Raw genomic sequence first — 19,618 nt, 5'->3', positions numbered from 1 at the left:
AGAAGCCTCTAAGACACGTCTCTGGAGGCTCACGTCTGGGGCCTTGAATCCCCACATTCAGGGCCTCAGACGCGCGAGCCTCCAGACAGGTGTCCCAGAGGCTTCTGATGGGGCTAGATTTTGTTGGGGTGGTTGACGTTCCTAGAGGAGTCCACAAGTAAAGTTTTAAGTCAATCGGATCACTCTTTATATTTTTTCAAAGCCTGGATACATTAATTCAAGTTTATGGATTTTTAAAAAGTTTGGCTATAAGTTCTCACCTCATTTTACACATTTGAGTTTTGAGTTTTGAGTTCTCACTCTTGGAAGACATGGCACGCACCAAGCAAGCGGCCCGAAGATTCCCCCCTAGAAATCCCGTGCAGAGACAACCTCCCCCAGCTCCACCAGCACCACCACCACATCCACCGCCGCCACCACCATGCCAGCATCGCAAGCGTCGATGGAGGCCAGGCATAGTGGCTCTTCGAGAGATTCGCCATTACCAGAAGACCACGTACCTCCTAATACCAAAGGATTTATTCAAGAAGCTAGTGCGAGAGATTATGGAGCGTATACTGATTAGGAATAGCAGGAGGAACTTCCTAGATAGATCACGCATGGTACAACCCGATCGCTGGACTGCCGAGGCCCTCCTTGCACTACAAGAAGCTACTGAAGCCTTCCTCATCGACTTGTTTGAAGACTCAGTGTATGCAGCAGTGCATGCAAGGAAGATCGCCATCACCGACGATAGGGATCTATGCATAGTGAGGTTCTTTCAGCGATGGAGGGATAGTCCTAGCAGAGATCAAGTACGATAGGGGTGTACTACTTTGACATATGTGGAATGTAGATTCTGAAGAGATTTTGTAAAACCCTTATTGTAATGGATCCCATGTACATTGCTATGAATATGAATACAAATTTTTTTTGTGCATCTTATTTTTGTTTAGTCGCTTGTTATTTATTTTATTTATTTCTTTGAGTTATCCTTACATGCATTTGGACGAATACATGTTGCGCATGAATTTGATAAAGCACTACGTATTAAATTTAGGGTATGAATCATGTTGCATATAAATTCGATAAAGAAACATTACATTCAAATAAAAAACAATAATAAACGGCACGTATCACAAACTACATTGCACGCAAATCCAAAAAACATCCATTTTCATTGCTTCAAGAGAAGATTACAAAGTGCATTACATCGGTAAAGAGATACCATCAGGCAAAAAGTACATCTGCTCTCTCCTAGGCTTCTTGGAGCTAGGCTCCCCATGGCCAGAGCTATTCTTAATCATAGGAATCAATACATTTTGCCCCTGTAGTTCCTCCCTAATTACAGTGGGATCTTCAACACCAACAACCATGCCATGGGCCCCCATGGAGAAGAGTGGGCAGACCTAGTATTTGTGAATAAGTAGAGCAGCTTTGAACGTCGAAGAAACACTACTTTCTCCGAGCTAGAGTTGGTCAGGATGGTCTTGAAGGGCCCAACCTTTGTTAGTGCCCTCAACTTCCAGAAGTTCTCAGCAAAAGAAGGAGAGCGTGTCTTATGAAATACAACAATGTCGTTGACAAGCTGCCCAATGTACTCCTTCAATGCCAAGTCCTGCATCCTTCCTTGGCCACCAGATCGGCCACCTTGCCTGGATGAAAACTCATCTATATAGATAATATTCTACATCACACAAGTTCAGTATCAGACTCACTATGCATGGAGTGTGCATGGAGTGTGCTAAAGATATATACATCAGTTTTCGACGCAACTTGACCAGCAGGGCTTCTAGGGCATCGAGACCCCCTCATCAAATTTTGCTAGGATTCGGCCCCCAGAGCATTCGTGGTTGGAGGCTCGCGTCGTCTGGGGGCCTGAATCTGCAGATTCAAGCCCCCAGATGTGAGCCTCCGACCAGGGCTACTCTGGGGGCGCGATGCCGGCAAAAATTGATGGGGGGGTCCCGATGCCCTAGAGGCTCTGCTGGTCAAGTTGCATTGAAAACCGAAAACATTACCTTCTCTGCATCATCTATCTGTCGCTTTAATGGAGCATGCAGGTTTGCTCCTGCAATCAAGCCGCCCTCGTCTCTCTCCTGGGAAGGTACTGTGTATTCGAGTCAAGGACAAAAAAGGCTTTCTTGCAAAAAGCACTCAAACTCCTCATCTCAGTGATGTCATACTTTGGCAAATGCAAGAATTCCACTATCTCAAGGATTCCACTATCTCAAGGATATGTGGAGAAGCACATTGCTTACATGTCACGGATTACTCACTCTATGAGTCCTGACTTTTCTATTATCTAACTTGAAATAGAAGTTGCACAGGGGCTCATTGGACATTAATTGGATTTCTTATCTCAGAAACAAATGGGGCAATGACTCTCTGCGAGCGCTGACTACAAAAGGATTATGACCATTCCACAAGATAACCACATCTATGAGAACTATATGTGTCTCATCTTGGGTATCTTGATCCAAGCTGATCCACTCCCCTTGCAAAATTCGTCATCTTCTATATCGAAAGTGAACCCACAAAGTTTGTCTAGCAATGAAATACCTATAATCAACACAAAAATAATGGTAAGTAAATGTGACTAACACAATAGTTTATCTAAGCAATACCTATGTCAATTAAATCGAGGCATAAAAAATAGTAAAAAGGATTTACTAAGATCAGATTGGTTGATTCTGCACTCAATCATCTCATCAAAATGTGTTCTTTTGACTCGCCAAGACTCAACCAATCTTTGTTTTCTTCAGAACATCACATGAACCAAACAAATGTGCGAACAATGAGAATGGAATAAACCAACTAGGATGCACATGTTTGGAGCCTGTGGTGGGTTTTATAGCACTATTGATGTCAGATTTTATCTTAGACTTACATGCTCCTAACAACTCCAAGCTACCAATCAACCATTCACCACTAGACAGTGGCGGCAATGGGATATGCTGCAATCTCTGGCTTTCTACTACATACAATGAATTATAAAAAAAGATATTTTGAGTTGCAAGTTGAGTTGCAGAGTTATTATCATAGATCAAAGAACCTATATCTTCATGCGAAACATGTATCTTGCTGCTCAAACATTCCACATTCTGCCATTCATGCAAAGTTGATGGATATAGAGCTGTCTCAGTAAAACAATATTGAATTAGAACAATGCAAAGATTTTTTAAAGACAACTTTGATGCAAAAGAACAAACAATGATAAAATTTAAAAACTTACTGTTTTGTTTAAACTTTTCAATGTAGTTCTCATCGTGTACAGATATTTGTTTGTGTGTATAAACATGTTGGATCAACACTTCTGTTACTGTACTTGTTCCATTAAACACTTTTTTGAACTCTAAAATTCTACCTTTCCAATGTTTGCTGGGGTCTGCAACATCCTTACGCTTGACCTTAAAACTCCCTCGAGTACTTGGGCGCATCAAAATCCAATCCAACTTATAGTACTTATCACAAATCCAATTACTGCCACTATCTTTCCTGTTGTGAAGACCTCCACGACAAGTATGTTACTGATGTTTTTCCTCCGTGAAGACATCTATAATAACCAAATACAAAAGTTACCTATCAGCATGTTTTTATGTGATTTTATTATTACATGTTAGTAAATTTATCCATATATAAAATTATTACTATAAACATATTATGTAATATAGCTCTGATACTATCTCATGCTATTTTATTGTTCGAGAATGTAAAAAAAATTATCCTAACGAGATCATAAACTAACAAAATCTTTTCTTGTTCATAGCATTATAATTTTGGATTATAAATATAAGAATGTATTAACATTACAAACTTAATGTTCAAATCTACACTAGATATTTCTTTCCATCGATCCTACCTAGATGTCAACAATAATAATTCATTAAATGTGAAATTTTGTTTCAGTAAGTTTTTTTAATGAATTACAAAAACAACAATAATTCATTAAAAAAACTTACAAGTGAAACAAAATTTCACATTAAATCCCTGTAGAGAGCAACGTACCTAAGAATCTTTGTAGCCCTCAATCATAAGGCTGTAAGAAAAGAAACTGATTTCTGGATAATAGGTGTATCTCACTGAGATGGAGGCCTAAGATACAATAGTAATAGGTAGTTCAACTCAAAATGTGTGTAATTTGTGAATGTTCTCTCTAAATGAAATGAAATTTAACCATGGAGAAATTTTTGACAAAAAACATTGTACCTGTAATTCTTTTCACAAAGAAGCCTAGAGATGTTCAAGAAGTTAACTTATAACAAGACCATTGCTCCTTGATTGACACATTCCTGGAGTACAAAAAAAAAAGAAAAAACTCAGGTCAAAGCCTGTATATGACTTACAATGGCTTTGTCCAAATGAGTTGAAGGTTAACCATGGAGCAACATTAAAAAATGACAATATACCTATGGCTCTCTTTGCGGAGAAGCCCAAATATGTTGAAAAAGTTGAGTTTTTAAAAAATCATTGTTCTTCACCCTCGGAGATTCTTGGAGTACAAAAACAAAAGAAAGCTCAGTATGCAATATACCTGTAAAGTTTTGTGAAGAAAATCTCATGGCTTTGGTAGAACAAGCTTTGCTCTCATAAAACATGTGAAACTCACGTTGTAATTGTGTAGATGAAATGAAATTTCACAAGGTTACAGATAGGGCAAGCAACAATGAGGCTATAAAATTTCGTCAAGAAAGAAGAAGTGGGGAAAGAGATATGATAAATTTGAGTTCCGCCTAAGAAAGAGGGGAAAACTGAAAAGGGGAGACATGAAAAGTCAAACATTAAAAAAAAAAGAAAATGAAAATTCAAGTCACAAACCTTCAAGAAGTGACAGCATTGTATTCACCACATTTCCCCTTATTTTATTGTTGAGGGAAGATTTGGGCCAAGATGTGGCTAAAAGATTCATGTTACATGAATCTGGAATCCCAGCTCTCTCATTGGTTAGGCCTATATTTGTTTATTCACTCCTTAAGGGGCAAAAAAGAGAGTCCATATTTCTCCTAATGGGACTATGTAGGTCAAAGTTTCGAAGTGCCGATGGCAAAAGGATGTGAGTGAAGGCGGAAGAATACAACACACCCAAAACTTTCCAGGGCTTGGTTATTATAAGTGATAGCATGTTTGGGTTTAGCCTTAGTAGGACTTTGTGTGAGACTTATGAAAGTGGTTTGGCAATTGGACTATCTTAGTGATGTATCTCCAAACAATCCCACCTATACTAGCTCTACTCTACGTTGGGATCACTCTACTCACTTAGTGATGGGGATCACAAATAAGAAATAAAAGGAGGGTGAAGAGTTTACCTAAACTTACCAATTGTCGAGAAGTGCCTGGATGACAGAGTTGCATTGAATACCGCTTGTTGCTAAAAGATGGCCATATGCGATCTTCTTTTAGATAGTGGCTTCTTGTTTTGTGGTAGTGCATTTTCCTTGTTGCTAGCATTGGGTGTTTTTGTACTAGCTGGTTGCTTTTGGTTGCACCGACTTTGTGGGTTGGTGTGACAGTGTTGTGGCTGGCTTATAAAGGGGTTGGTGGCTTTATTGGTAGCTTGCTCCTCTAGGTCTTTGTTATGGGGGTGCGTGTGGTGTTCTAGTTGCGAGGTGGCTAGTGTGAAGCTGGAAAGTCCAACCTCTCTTCTCTTGCTCTCTCAGGGTTAAGAATAAATCTATCTTTCTCTCAAGCTCTCAAGCTCTATTACTCAAGGATCTAATCAACCACTCCCACCCTCCCTACCCCACTCTCTTCCTTTGACAAACAAAGCAAGCAAGCATTTATACCATGACTTCGAATAGTCCAACAATGTGTTTCGGCCACACTTTACACCATCCTTGGTGGGAGAGAGAAATGGGGCCTATGGCACCCAACAACATGACTCAAAGCACCTCCAAGGAGGGACCTTAGAGTTATAGCAAGTTTTTTGTTTGGTAATCAAGTGAAATGGTATGGTCAAATTGCAATACAAGATCTCAAAAAAAGCTGAAATGATATGGTCAAATTACTATCCATCCAAGAAGATCTCAAAATAGGTGAAGATAGCTTTATATCCCATAACGGGCTTTAGAGAAGGTCTGTAAATTGGAGGGCATCTCTTAAACAACAACATTGTAAAACCTCTAAATGCCTTGTAGCAGCCTCAAAAGAGGTGAAGACATCTTACCATCCGCTGCACATTGGAGGGAAGCTCTTCAACAACAAGAGTCTAAAACCTCCGAATGCCTTGTAGTAGCCTTTCATCGTCATTTGTGACAAAATTTATAGCCACATTGATAGCCTTTCTACCAAAGCTTCCACCCCGCCCGATACGATGCGAATATCTCTCAGGTTGAGTGGGTAGATTTGATAACAAGAGACACTTGTTGCTACTACACACCAATTCCTCGTGCCAAAAGACTGATACGGTAATGGAGGACTCAAGAAGATACAAATATGAACTGCTGCGTAATGATGTCTGGTGTGTTTTGATCCATGTCTCCATGTGCTGTAGACTCTAGAGACCGTGTGTTTTGATCAATATCTCCATGTGATGTAGAGAACGTGTGGTCAATGAGCCAATCGACCTTCCTCCTAGTGTGTTTTGATCAATGTCTCCATGTGCAGGTGTAGAGACCGTGTGTTCTCTTGCTCGCATTTTGTCAGTGTGCCAATCCACCTTCCTCCTAGTGTGTTGACAACATCATGCTTTGGGTGATTGAAAGGGTTTCATAAAGATCACACAAGGTATCAATCTTCCAATCCTCTATACTCATATCCACCTAGGCTGCGTGATACCTTCCAATGTCAGCTCATCCCTCTTGATTGACAAGAAGTCTCACATGTTTGTTCAGGAAGTTGCTCAAACCTTTGGGGGCCGGCATTGTAGTGGGAGTAGGTGGTGAAAGATAGCATAGGTCCGGTCCTTGAATCCTCGACTCCTCGGCTTCATTAAGATAAAAAATGTTTATGTAATCAGAGGTCGAATGACGTTAATCAAGCATGTCGTAGACCCAGCCTCGAGACGACTAGCACACGTACCTTGCTTAGAAGGATCCAAATGGCCTCTCTCTTACACTTGTACCACTGACACATGCATGCATCCCCTCTTGTGCCAGGTTGTCAAGGCACGGTACAAAATTATGTGCACCTTTAGCCATTCATAGAGGGATTCTAAACCATTTGTGACTCTTGGAAATTGCATCAGAATTGATGACCTATTCTGTTCGTAAACTGAGGCGCTTTCTATGAGAGATTATCGTCATGAGGGAGCTTGAGTGGTTTTTGAATGACCTTGTCATGTTTCTCCGCCACCTGAGTGGTGCCAAGTGTGGAGTACTCTTGCTTCAACTAGCATAAGGAGCTTTTTATTATTCTCTACACTGGAAAAAAAAAAGGTTTTCGGTAGATATGTTCCTTGGTAGAATTGAACATATCTAGGAAAAGCACAAACAAGAGAAAATATGGAACACTTACTAGATAGCTTAATTAGGAAATATGGATTCAACATAGGTAATCCTCATTACATAGGAAATCTACCCAATATAGATAATTTTTCCAATATAGTGAAAATTTCGTAATTTTCTCTATATAGAAAATGTGCCCAATATAGGTAATGTTTTCTATATAGTGAAAATCTTTTACATTTCCTAGTTACAAATTATCGAGTTAGTGTTGTATTTTCTCTATTTTGCACTTTTCCTACATATACCTATTTACATCTAGGAAATTATCTACTGAATACACCTTTTTTTTCTATATATAATAAATATTTAAATACTCAATTAATATAGGTATTTTTGTTTATATAGGTAATATATCAACACAGGTAAAAATTCATCTACATGAAGGTACAAGCTACTAAGCAAAATGTTCTATATTTCAAAGCTTTCAAATAGTCTACGAGTATATTTTAAACTTTAAATTTTACATAAAGAAATAGTTTATTTTTTCTCTATAATTTCTATCACACTATACTATGCATTAACTCAAATTTTTAGTAATTAAATATAGTATGAACTATTAATATAAGATCAAAGACAAACTTTTTTTTAAACAAAGTAATGGTAAGTTTTAAATTACTTTAAAAACTTCAAATAAAAAACTTGAAATCTTCATACATAAATGAGAGTTGAAGATAGCTAAAAAAGCGAGAATGTTTTGATATTGTAGTTAATTAAGTTGACAACATATCATGATAAAATCTTGACATCTTCCAAATTAAGTGAATTCCATTGTGAATTGAATCTATTTTTTCTATTTTCTATAAGCGAATTAACAATCCCAATAATCATAACTTCACTCCCTAGCTTTTTAGTGTATTTGCAGTAGTTTCTAAAACTACTATTTATCTTCTGAAGACCCAAATATGTACTCTTGAGAGAAGTACAGTACTTCAAAAGAATTGTCTCCATGTTCTCCTCTGAGATATCATGCACCTAGGTCTATAATACCAAATATTAAGTCTCAAAGTATATAAGTTATGCAAAGGAAAACTCGTACCTTGGTTAATTATGCGTTACATTAATAGTATATCACTCACTCTAAATATCTCACTTGGAGCGATAGTGATCCCTATGTTTGATCTCTCGATATCTTCCAAATCCTTATTGAAAAAAAATACCAAAATTACCTTGAAACTAAAATAGAGATAAAGTAGCTTGGTTAATGATAGAAAACATGATTTAGTTATAAGAATACCTCAAAATGTTTTCTTTTCGCATCTTCATCTCTGTGCACACTTTTTTGTTGCATATGGATCGTCATCTTTTCATTGATCTATAAAATCAAGAAAATAAGCATTAAGAATGTCATAAGAAAGAAGTAAGTGATAGTATGTAGGTATACTAAGCTATTTATTCCAAGAGTAAACATAGACTTTTTTAAAATTTTTCTATTTGACAATCCTTATTATTTGGTTTTCTTTGAATTTTTCTTGAAATTTCATTGGTGTTATCATCCAATTCAAGCATTGATTTCTATAAATATACCAAAAGCTTATGAGAAAACTTGAGGTGTCATTAAGATTTCAAATAGAGAAATATTCAAACCTTTTCTTGATTTTACATGACATGCATTCTTTCTTCTACTTCACAAGTATCCTTGACCACTCTCACTCTTTGAGATTGTAAGGTTCCCCCCTTCTAAAATAGGGGAAACACTTAAGATAGTCCACTAAGTCTTAACTTAGAGAAAATCTCCTATTTATCGACACGTTGACCATGTAGATATTCAAGGATACGATTCATAGGTAAGACCTAGTCCTATCCCATAGGAGGAGCGTGATCTTCTAAAAATCAAATCACCCATAGGGTAATTGATCATTAATTGGGCAACTACTAGACTTGATTTCTAGAGGCAACGCTTTTTTCCTCATCCATGCATGGCACAGCCCGCTGGCCTAGTCTTTAAGAATAGAGTTACCCAAGAACCTATTTATCTAGCGTAGGGCTTTCACTTAATCTATTGGAAAGCTACCCGACTAATCGGGTCCACCCGTCCGTAGGATGGTGCCGTCGGGGCATTCCATCCTCCCACTTTCCACCCTACTCATGCGTCAATTTGTTTTCTAATTAATCCTACCACACTATTTGATATAAATAAACATGTTCCTTAATTAAGGCCCTTTTCTCACAAGGTTTGTTAAAATAGTCTTTTTCCACAATACAATAATGCCAAAGACAAGATATATAAAAAACGTTTATACATGAATCAATTTCATACAAGCCAAACCGGCCCTCTTATTCTTTTCTTTTATAGTACCGAGGATGATCTAGAATTTGGCCTTCCAACCTCTACATGTTGGGCAAAACCCTAAGGGACCATACACCTCATTGCGTCAGCCCTGCTAGCGAGGACTCAAGCCGGCCTATCGCCCAGGCTCCATCGCTCGATCCTCCCGCCCCTCAGAGGGATGTCTACACACTAGGGTGGGCGTATTCACCGCACTAGCTTGGGCCCTCAGAACTAGACAGCATCATAATCCCTCACCTCAATCGGCAAATCTTATTCTCCCAATGGTATGAGGGATACCTTGGGCCATTCCTGGGCTTTGCTAACGATGCCACCCGGCTACACAAGCATGGAACGGAGTCAGCGTCGAAGCCAGGAAAAACTTGTACTCTTTAAAGATAACAATTTCAATGCAATTCATTGATTACAGCATCACTCAATTCGTAACTTTATACAATTTTATGTCATTATTTTAAAAGGAAAAGATACACATTTATTAACACTAATATAAAAAAAAACTTTTCTTTAAAAGATAACCAAGCTAACCTGGCCACATTTCCTTGAGGAGCTTGTAAAGGGAGGGTTGGAGCCGCATCGGGAGCATCTTCTCTAATCTCGTTGTTGCGCACTCCTCCCGAGGAGGTAATATTCTGACATTTTCGGGAAGGGGCCATCTTGGACATCGTCTTGTAGGGCTCGCTGTTGCGGTCGAAATGCTCTAATCACATCTTAATTCTGAGATCGTTTGCTGACCATATGAGCAAAAGACCACTGTGCATGAACCCTCTCTAAGGCAAAAACCTCTTACTAAAGTCCACGCAAAATGGGGGGAGGAGGGGGGGATTGTGAGATGTCCTTAACACAAAAATGTTTTGCTAAAGGCGAGAAGGCTGCTGTAAGTCTCTTCACACGGGGGGTGGGGGAGGGGAGAAGAGTTAAGGAGACTGCCTCCTAGCAAGAGGGAAAAAGAGTTAAGGAAAATTGCCTTATCTGAAAAGTGGCAAATGAGGGGGTGTGGAGAGGGGTGGCTGTGTGCAAGGGGCGGCTATACTAAATGAGAGTTGAAGATAGCTAAAAAAGCTATAATGTTTTGATATTGTAGTTAATTAAGTTGACTAACATATCATGACAAAATCTTGACATCTTTCAAATTAAGTCAATTACATTGCGAATTAAATCTATTTTTTCTATTTTCTATAAGCGAATTCACAATCCCAATAATCATAACTTCACTCCCTAACTTTTTAGTGTACTTGCAGTAGTTTCTAAAACTACTATTTATCTTCTGAAGACCCAAATATGTACTCTTGAGAGAAGTACAGTACTTCAAAAGAATTGTCTTCATGTTCTCCTCTGAGATATCATGCACGTAGGTCTATAATACCAAATATTAAGTCTCAAAGTATATAAGTTATGCAAAGGAAAACTCGTAACTTGATTAATTATGCATTACGTTAATACTATATCACTCACTCTAAATATCTCACTTGGAGCGATAGTGATCCCTATGTTTGATCTCTCGATATCTTCTAAATCCTTATTGAAAAAAAAGTCCAAAATTACCTTGAAACTAAAATAAAGATAAAGTAGCTTGGTTATTGATAGAAAACATGATTTAGTTATAAGAATACCTCAAAATTGGCATCTTCATCTCTTTGCACACTTTTTTGTTGCATATGGATCCTCATCTTTTCACTGATCTATAAAATCAAGAAAATAAGCATTAACAATGTCTTAAGAAAGAAGTAAGTGATAGTATGTAAGGATACTAAGCTATTTATTCAAGAGTAAACATAGACTTTTTTGAAATTTTTCTTTTTGACAATTCTTATCGTTTGGTTTTCTTTGAATTTTTCTTGAAATTTCATTGGTGTTATCATCCAATTCAAGCATTGATTTCTATAAATATACCAAAAGCTTATGAGAAAACTTGAGGTGTCATTAAGATTTCAAATAGAGAAATATTCAAACCTTTTCTTGATTTTACATGACATGCATTCTTTCTTCTACTTCACAAATATCCTTGACTGCTCTCACTCTTTTAGATGTGCCATGTTTTAGAAACTCAACAAATGATGTGTAATTGTTTTCATCCATTGTGTCGTCATTATAAGAGTCCTACCATTAACAATTTATGTAAGGCAACATAGGAAATAACAATAGTATCTCCAAATAAAAACCATCACGATGAGGGCTAAATGTTACCCACCTCATTGGAGATATAATGTTGCAATCCTTCAAAGCTCTTTGTCTCTAACATGAATCTATCCATCTATTAAAAATAATATATATTCAAAACTAAACAATAATTCATTTCTAAACAAGAAAGTAAGAAGATTTAAAGTCTTGAATCACCTTAAATGGTGCACAAGTTTTGTCATATTATTCTCCTTCAAAAAGAGAGGGTTCTTCAAAGGACTACACCAAAGCATGAAATAAAAAAAGGAAATACCCACACTCTAATAGAACAAAGTATAAAATGCATATAATAATTGTATGTATTATTCTACTAGAATAAAAAATAATATAATCAAGAAAGAATATTAATAAGAACCGATATAAAATTGATAAAACCATATCTTCTCAAGGATTTCATCGTTTTGAGACTTGTCAATATACAAGGCGTGTAATCTTAAACCTAAATTTTTATCTAAAATCTCACATTCATCAAATAATTTATCTTACATACATTTGAAAATATAATACTTAGATTAAAATATGAGAAGATAGCTAGTCATACCATTAACAAACATGATCAGATAAATTTAAATGATCGTAACTTTATCTATTATTCTGCTTGAATTAAAATTAAAAAAATCAAGCAATAATTAAAAATAAAATTAATATAAAGTTGATAAAATCATTCCTTCACAAGAATTTCATTGTTAGAGACTTGTCAATACAAGAAGTATATTTTTGAGCCTAAAAGTTTATTAAGCTATAAGCTTACATTTATTAAAAAAAATATAACTTATCTTACATATATTCAAAAATAAAATTCTTAGATAAACATATGAGAAGATAACCTATCATACCATTGAAAAATATGAGAAGATAAAGCATCCTACCATTTAAATGATTCAACAATCAATAAAACTCCATACTCGTGTGATATGACAAGCTAGCACCTATGTTTTCTTCTTCAAAGATAGAGTCCACTCCAAGTGATTGACTCACTTTTTGAGAATTTAACATCAGCTCCTGTTAAAACATAATAGTGTTTAGTGACTATCTCCTATTGCGATTTCGCATTCAAACATTAGTTTACAATATAATTCTTAAAACTGAAAGAAAACTTACTTTATCCTTGAGAATCTTTTTCTTGCTATACTTTCCCTTTGCTTGTTTGGAGGAGACCCACGACCCATAAATATCTCCTTCTCTCCAAATATACTCAGCTCCATTGAACTTTAAAGATACATTTGTCCTTTTTATGGCGTACATCTAGCAATCTCCAATCCATCAAACCACCTTCGTACAAGGTAATAATTACCAAGCAATATGGCATGTTGGTCTTTAAAGCATGTTAACCACTCTGGTTAACATTGCTTTTCAAGCGTGGCTACACTTATTGTATTCATCCTTTGTAACCGCACAAAGTGCTTAATATAAAAGAGACAAGGGATGATCGAGCTTACGGCTTGTGTAATGCCCGTCACATAAGTATGTTAACCACTCTAGTCTAACATTACTTTTCAAGTGTGGCTATGCTTACTGTATTCATATTTTGTAACCATGCAAAGCGATTAATGTAAAAGATACATGGAATGACCAAGCTTATGGCTTTTGTATATCTGGGTCATAAAAGGAATAGTTATACATAGAGCTAGGAAGACTAGTTTTGGGCCGCCAATTGTAAATGGGCGGCCAGCCATTGTAACTATGAGCTCTTGTATATAAGAAATTTATTGAAATATGAAAAGGGAAAAATCTCATTAGTCTCATTGGAGTCTTCCCTCTCTCTCTTTCTCTCTCTCTCTCTCACTCTCATGAGCTTGTGGTTGTATGCTTGCTTGTTGTGCTTACATGCTTGATTGTTGGTATGTGCTTGTAGGGATGGTGATGCTCTAGCTTCTCACCTTCTCTCCCCTCTCTTTGCTCTCTACCAAGTCCCTCTTGTATGCATGTGGCATGAGGTGAAGGTTGATATTTCCATAGCTCCCTCCTTCTTGCTCTTTACCTAGCCATTGAATCCCTACTTGGGTGATACAAGTAGAGGTGGACTGAGTCCCTAGCAGCTTTACAACGAGGAGTTAACCCTCATTAGGGTTGGTGAACTGCAACTCTTTGGCCTCGACCCTTGCATGTTGTGTCTCTTCTCTTTTTTCTCTCTCTTGTGTGCAAGGTAGTATGTTAGGTTCAACATCTTTGGCACCGTTTCTGGTAAATTCATTTAACTTAGGGTCTTCCACTTTGTTCATTTGCTAGAGTCATTATTTGGTCTGGTTGGAGTGAAGTCCACGAGTTGGTTGCTTAATTTTGAGCTTGTTTTGTTTGTTGATGTTGATTCCATGGAGCAATGGAGGTCGATCAAGCATTGGAGCATTGAGATCTTCACCAAGCATGGGAGAAGTAAGTAAGTGCTCAAACATTGCCCTTGATATTCATGCAACTCTTTGATTTTTGTTCTTTTTTCATCAAAATTACACCCTAGCTTAATCAACAAACTAATCTTATTTAAGTTTCATTAAGCATTATAGGAATAAATAGATAGCTTGAAACCACCTCTTGGTCTCTATTGAATCAAAAACACAAAAAATTGGTGGAAATTAGTAGGAATCTCAGGGAAAAACCAAGTGAAAATCATATTCTGCAAGCATTTCTGAGAAGCGAATAGCGGTTCAATTAGGAAATTTCTTCATCCTTAAATGTGGAATTTTACATTAAAAATGGAATAATTGCATTAAGTGGGCATAAAGAGCATTCGATTTCATTCAACAAAGTTGGTACAACTTAATTGTCAAGGAATATAGTAGGTCGCATCAGACCTATAGCCTTAAACTCCATTCCATCTGCTCAAAAATCTGGAGAAATCTCTGATTATGACAGTGCCAGAGCCGTTCCACATTTGCCACGACCGTTCTTTCCCAAAGGGTAGGCTTGTTCCAAAGCATTCATTTTGTTTGCCGGATCGTGTAAGTTTTGCCATGCCATGCCATTCTCTTTTACACCGGCGTCAGAAAGCGTATGACTTTTTCACTTGTGACATGCTCGTACCAATTGTCCTATCCAAAGCAAATGCCCGCATAGTTGTTCTACCTGAAGCGTACGCCCGTGGTAGTCTTACCACTCTTGTACCATTCATTTGCCATGTCCGTACCTTCTCCATCTCAAACTGCATGCCCATTCCTTTGTGAAGCAACTTTCGTGTCCTTCAAAAAGCAAACATACATGCCATCTACCCTCCTCTAATAAGCATACGCCTGTTCCTTTCAACTTTAGAAAGCATACGCTCGTACCATTATCAAAGCGTACGGCCATACCATTCCCACAAAAAAAGGACTTTTCATAGGGGGATTCTTCACAACAATTCCACATTTCCATGCACCTACACTCGAGTAAATTGCTACAAAACAACCCTCTTTTTGAGGATGTGAACTCCCCTAAAGCTCCCTTATTTATAAGGTTGCACCCATCATTCAATACCGCGTGGAGTCAAAATGATGCTCATCTTTGACTGCACTAACGAAAGCAAAGACCACCCTAGTATGAGACAAGAAACTTCTAACCTCCAGATAGGAGAACCTAAACCTCAATGCATGGACAGACCACCTGTTCAGGAGCAAGCTCCTACCTCTCCCACACATTCACAAAGAAGACTTGCTTCGAGGCTTCGCAATTTTATGCTAGGAAATACACACTCAAAGGTCGAATCTCTCGATGAGGTGCAAGTTCTACCTTAAATCAGCTCATTGGAAGAAGACGATGAAGAAAACATTTGGAGAGGGCCGATCAAGAGCATGAGGAACATCAATCTGAAGAAAATGATGAGTCACCTATCAATCATGACAATGGTCCATTAGATCATGATAGTGATATTGACATTGATACAGAATCCCATCTTTCCATTGAGCTTCCATTAGATATAGACATTGATGAGTAACATATATAGATTTATTACAAGATGGGATAGATTCATGATCTTAACATTGTTTCGCTTCTCAAAAGTTTTTAGCTATGTATCTTTTTTTTTTCTCAAAAAGTAGCTCCAAGGGTTCTAATGGATGTTTTTTTAAAACTATAAATCATTTTATGTGGGTATATGACATATATGTTCCGCTATTTTCACTGCACAACAATGAAATCATAGTATAGTAGTGAAATTTTACCGCTATAGGCATTGCTCATCAGCAGCGAAGAAGCACTACTATGAGCGTTGTTGAACAACGTAAATTCGTTGCGATAGGCGCTCCTTATCAGTGAAATTTTGATGTTGGGCAGTGCTATTCGCCCACGGGGTAGCGAGCGGAATCCCTGACATCCCGACAAAATAAACACTACTAGAAAACATTGCTATGCTCCCAAGGTGTTGTGGTGAGTATGCAAGTCATGTTTTCAGACCTTGACTTGAGGCAGCAAAGAGTTAACTCTTACAATAAAGGTAGACCTTGGCACAAGGTATTTAACAAGGTATAACAGACAAGTTTCAATGAACAAGTATGTTGTGCCTATCTTGTATGTGGACCTCGACTTGTGGTTTGGATAAACAGATAGGATCAACTTGCACCTTCACTGGAGGTATTCAATGATTTGGATTTAATATATGATGTACATGTGCATATTATTTTGTATTTCAGCCCCTCCAGCAGCAGCAAGAGATCAGTCTGCTAATCCAAAAGCTTAAACACAATCAAGCAAGAAACCCCGGTGCTGCCATTGACTTCACCCATACCATAGCCACGCTCACAGAGACTGTCGTGTCCTGCATGCTGCTGGGAAAAATGCTCTCCGAAGTCAGAGACATAGCCCTGGGCGTCAACATGAAAGAGACGGTGCACAAAGTGACGCAGCTCTTCCAAGTCCCCATGATAGGTGACTTCATACCTTACCTGGGTTTCCTAGATCGCCGGTTCAAACGATCATTGGACGCGGTGCATAAGGACCTGGACGTCCTCCTCGAGGGCCTGCTTCGTGAGTGCGAGGATAGGCCTGGGATATCCCAGGAGGGCACACGGACTGTCATGCTAGATATGGTTCTCAATAACCTCGACAAGGCAGACGCCAAAACTGTCATTACGGTAAAAGGGATCAAATTATTGCATTTCATTACATTTTATTGCTTATGTTGTATTGAAATATTTGTTTGAAAAAATATTGCATTCATTACATTTTATTGTTTTGTTGTGTTGTCATTGTGAAATATTTGTTTTAACAACTAACAAAATAGTTATCCCATATCAAAACAAACTATTGGCATGCAATGGTAGCCTATTGTCATTTATTCTTTACGTTGAAATTGATCTCTGTGATGCATATTGGACATTCTTTTTGGTCTATATTGGACATTCTTTTTGGTCTATATCTAGTAAGCATAACAATAAGTTACACACAATACAAATATTGTATTTTAAACATGTCTTCCATTAATATAATTTCTACCATGTTAATGTAATGATTGTGTTAAAGCACGGAGAATGGAAGATGGCTTTACCACGATAGTACGATATACTAGATATGTTAATCCAACTGAGGTTTACAATGGCCTTCTTGAGTGTCACATTCCCAAGAGTTCATAGTGATATTTCAATCGTCAACAGGAGGTCGATTTCATTGATTGTCATGAATTTGTTTCATCTTGGCCTCTCATTGTACTAGTCTAATCATATGTCATTCCAATCATTGTTGTCGACGTTGTTTAGAACAAGGTTTTCTTGGCCTAGCTATTTTGACACCAAGATAAGTGAGCATGTTAGTTTTGCATTGATTCCTTGAATAGTTGGGTTCCTATGAGCCTAGTGCTCTATTTTTACCCGATTGCCTTGTTGGTGCAAAATTCTTAGGGGGGGACATGAGTTGCTTAACCTTACTGACACCAGCTCAACCTGCAATGGTTCTTGTCCTAGCTTCTGCAACCTTATTTAGGTTTCTTTGACCTTTGTGTTATGATGGAAATCCAAAATCTTCTATCAGATTATTGTGTAGAGGATTCGTTAATGGCTTCTGGAGCTTGGCTCTATAGAGGGGTGGGCACTCGGACTGCTTATTGTGGCCTTTCTTGCAAATGGGCATCCAACCTTGTGATATAATGTGAATAGGATTGGTTTGCATCATTGACCTACTCATCCGTTTGGTCGGGATAAGCTACCTCTTCAGTGATGAAAAACATCGATCCAAGCTACCTCTTCAGTGACTTTATCCGGAGATGCAGGAGAACAATGCCTTGTGGACGGTAGGTAGGGTGAAGATGCATGTGTAAGTATCGACCACCAAGCCCAGAGTTTGGATTGAACCTAAATCTTCTTTGGCCTTCTGGAGCTTTGGAAGGATTGACACATGGCTTGGAAGGCTGATGTAGACTTGAGAACTCTAGATAAAAATGAACTATGTCAAAAATCAGGGTTTTATGTCTCTGTAGTAGGCGTGTCAGTCGAATGATGCATTTTCAGAATGACACGTTTGTTTTTTTACTTTATAAGTGATTTACACGTTTCTCTTCTTTTTGGTGCTTTTTTCTAGAGTTCTCCTATCTTTTGTTTATGTTCACCTTCTTAGTGCTCAGGTCTCAATGTATGCAGTCATGCCTAATGCATGACTCATGATGCGAACCACTATATGATTGAGGAGGGATGCATGAACAATATGCTTATGTGCTTTTGATGGCAAAAGGCTTATCAACAGGATAGTAGAGAGTATAAGATTATTAGTTTTTCAAAGCATAATTGCATTATGTATTGGCATGGGGTAAAACAGTTGTGCTTAATGCATAGTGCTATGTAATGTTGCACTCCTATATGATAATGATGCATGGAACATGTGTGTGAGATAAAAACATGGTTTTGGGATTTTTTTGTGAGGCTCTTCCTATGGACTCTCCTTTACTACACCAACTAGCACTTAGATGTATTCACGTATTGACCATTTTCCTACACCTTCGATATAGGTGACACAATTGTCCCTTTCCTTACCTCTTCTAGTACAAGTGACTCTCATTAGCCAGATTAGCCATGGTGTAATGATGAGAGAATAAATAACTAGCTAGAAATATATATATACATGTACTATAGGTAGGGTTTTATATGCAAACACATTTTGGCCTGCAATACCCCACTTTTGACTCTTATTCCTCGAGCGCCTTTGGCAGACTTGTGACTTCATATAGTATTATTTCCAGGCACAATGTCATTGCCACCAAGTAAGCGATGTGAAAAAGGTCACGAGATGAGGATGACAAGGCTGAATTAAGGATTGAAATTCGAACACCTCATTTTCTTGGATTCCTCTTCCATCACCTTGGCCTTCATTTTCTACTACTGTGGTTGGTCTCCAGACTTGTTTGGTTGCAGCTTTGGCCGGGTCTGTGCTGTTAGCCTTGGGCTTTGTGGGCAGCTGTTTGTGAAGGGAGGGCAGCTTTGGGTTTGGTACCAGACTTGTATAGCTCCTTTGAAGAATCCCTGCGCTTGAAGATTGGATGAAGAGGTCATATGCCGGTGTAATGGGTTCTTTTTGCCAGTCATGTTGTTAAGTGGTCAACCTTGAATCTCAGCCTAACAATCATTCAAAGTGAGCCACAAGAATGCTTAGCAGGATTGTGGGACCCATTATGAGAGTTACTGTCATTTTCGCTGAGCCTTTGAAAATCTCTGTCTCTAACAGAATGGCTGGGGACAGTGAGTGTCATTTCTTCCTCTACGTTTCTCAACGTACATTCCTTCTATTGCAAATTTTCCCTCATGGTTTGCATTAACGCATACCACGGGGGGGGGGGGGGGGG

The 19,618-nt window shown here is 38.0% G+C and overlaps 1 protein-coding gene and 2 pseudogenes across 1 annotated transcript; 2 read left to right on the top strand and 1 right to left on the bottom strand.

Moving 5' to 3' along the window:
* Window positions 1–311: 311 nt before the first annotated feature.
* LOC147626306 (histone H3-like centromeric protein cnp1 pseudogene) lies at window positions 312–803 on the top strand (annotated as a pseudogene).
* A 384-nt stretch (window positions 804–1,187) lies between these two features.
* Window positions 1,188–6,839, bottom strand: LOC147626305 (eukaryotic initiation factor 4A-6-like; annotated as a pseudogene).
* A 9,397-nt stretch (window positions 6,840–16,236) lies between these two features.
* On the top strand, window positions 16,237–19,319 carry LOC147626304 (cytochrome P450 71A19-like). The gene is made up of 3 exons (XM_086816782.1): window positions 16,237–16,305; window positions 16,485–16,925; window positions 19,215–19,319. Exons 1-3 carry the CDS (start codon window positions 16,237–16,239, stop codon window positions 19,317–19,319), a joined length of 615 nt encoding a protein of 204 aa, XP_086672908.1.
* Window positions 19,320–19,618: the final 299 nt, after the last annotated feature.

Source organism: Cibotium barometz, chromosome 22 (assembly GCF_041138505.1).
Source record: "Cibotium barometz isolate CiBa-2024 chromosome 22, ASM4113850v1, whole genome shotgun sequence".
Lineage (NCBI taxonomy): Eukaryota > Viridiplantae > Streptophyta > Polypodiopsida > Cyatheales > Cibotiaceae > Cibotium > Cibotium barometz.
This window is presented reverse-complemented; position numbering and strand designations above follow the sequence as displayed.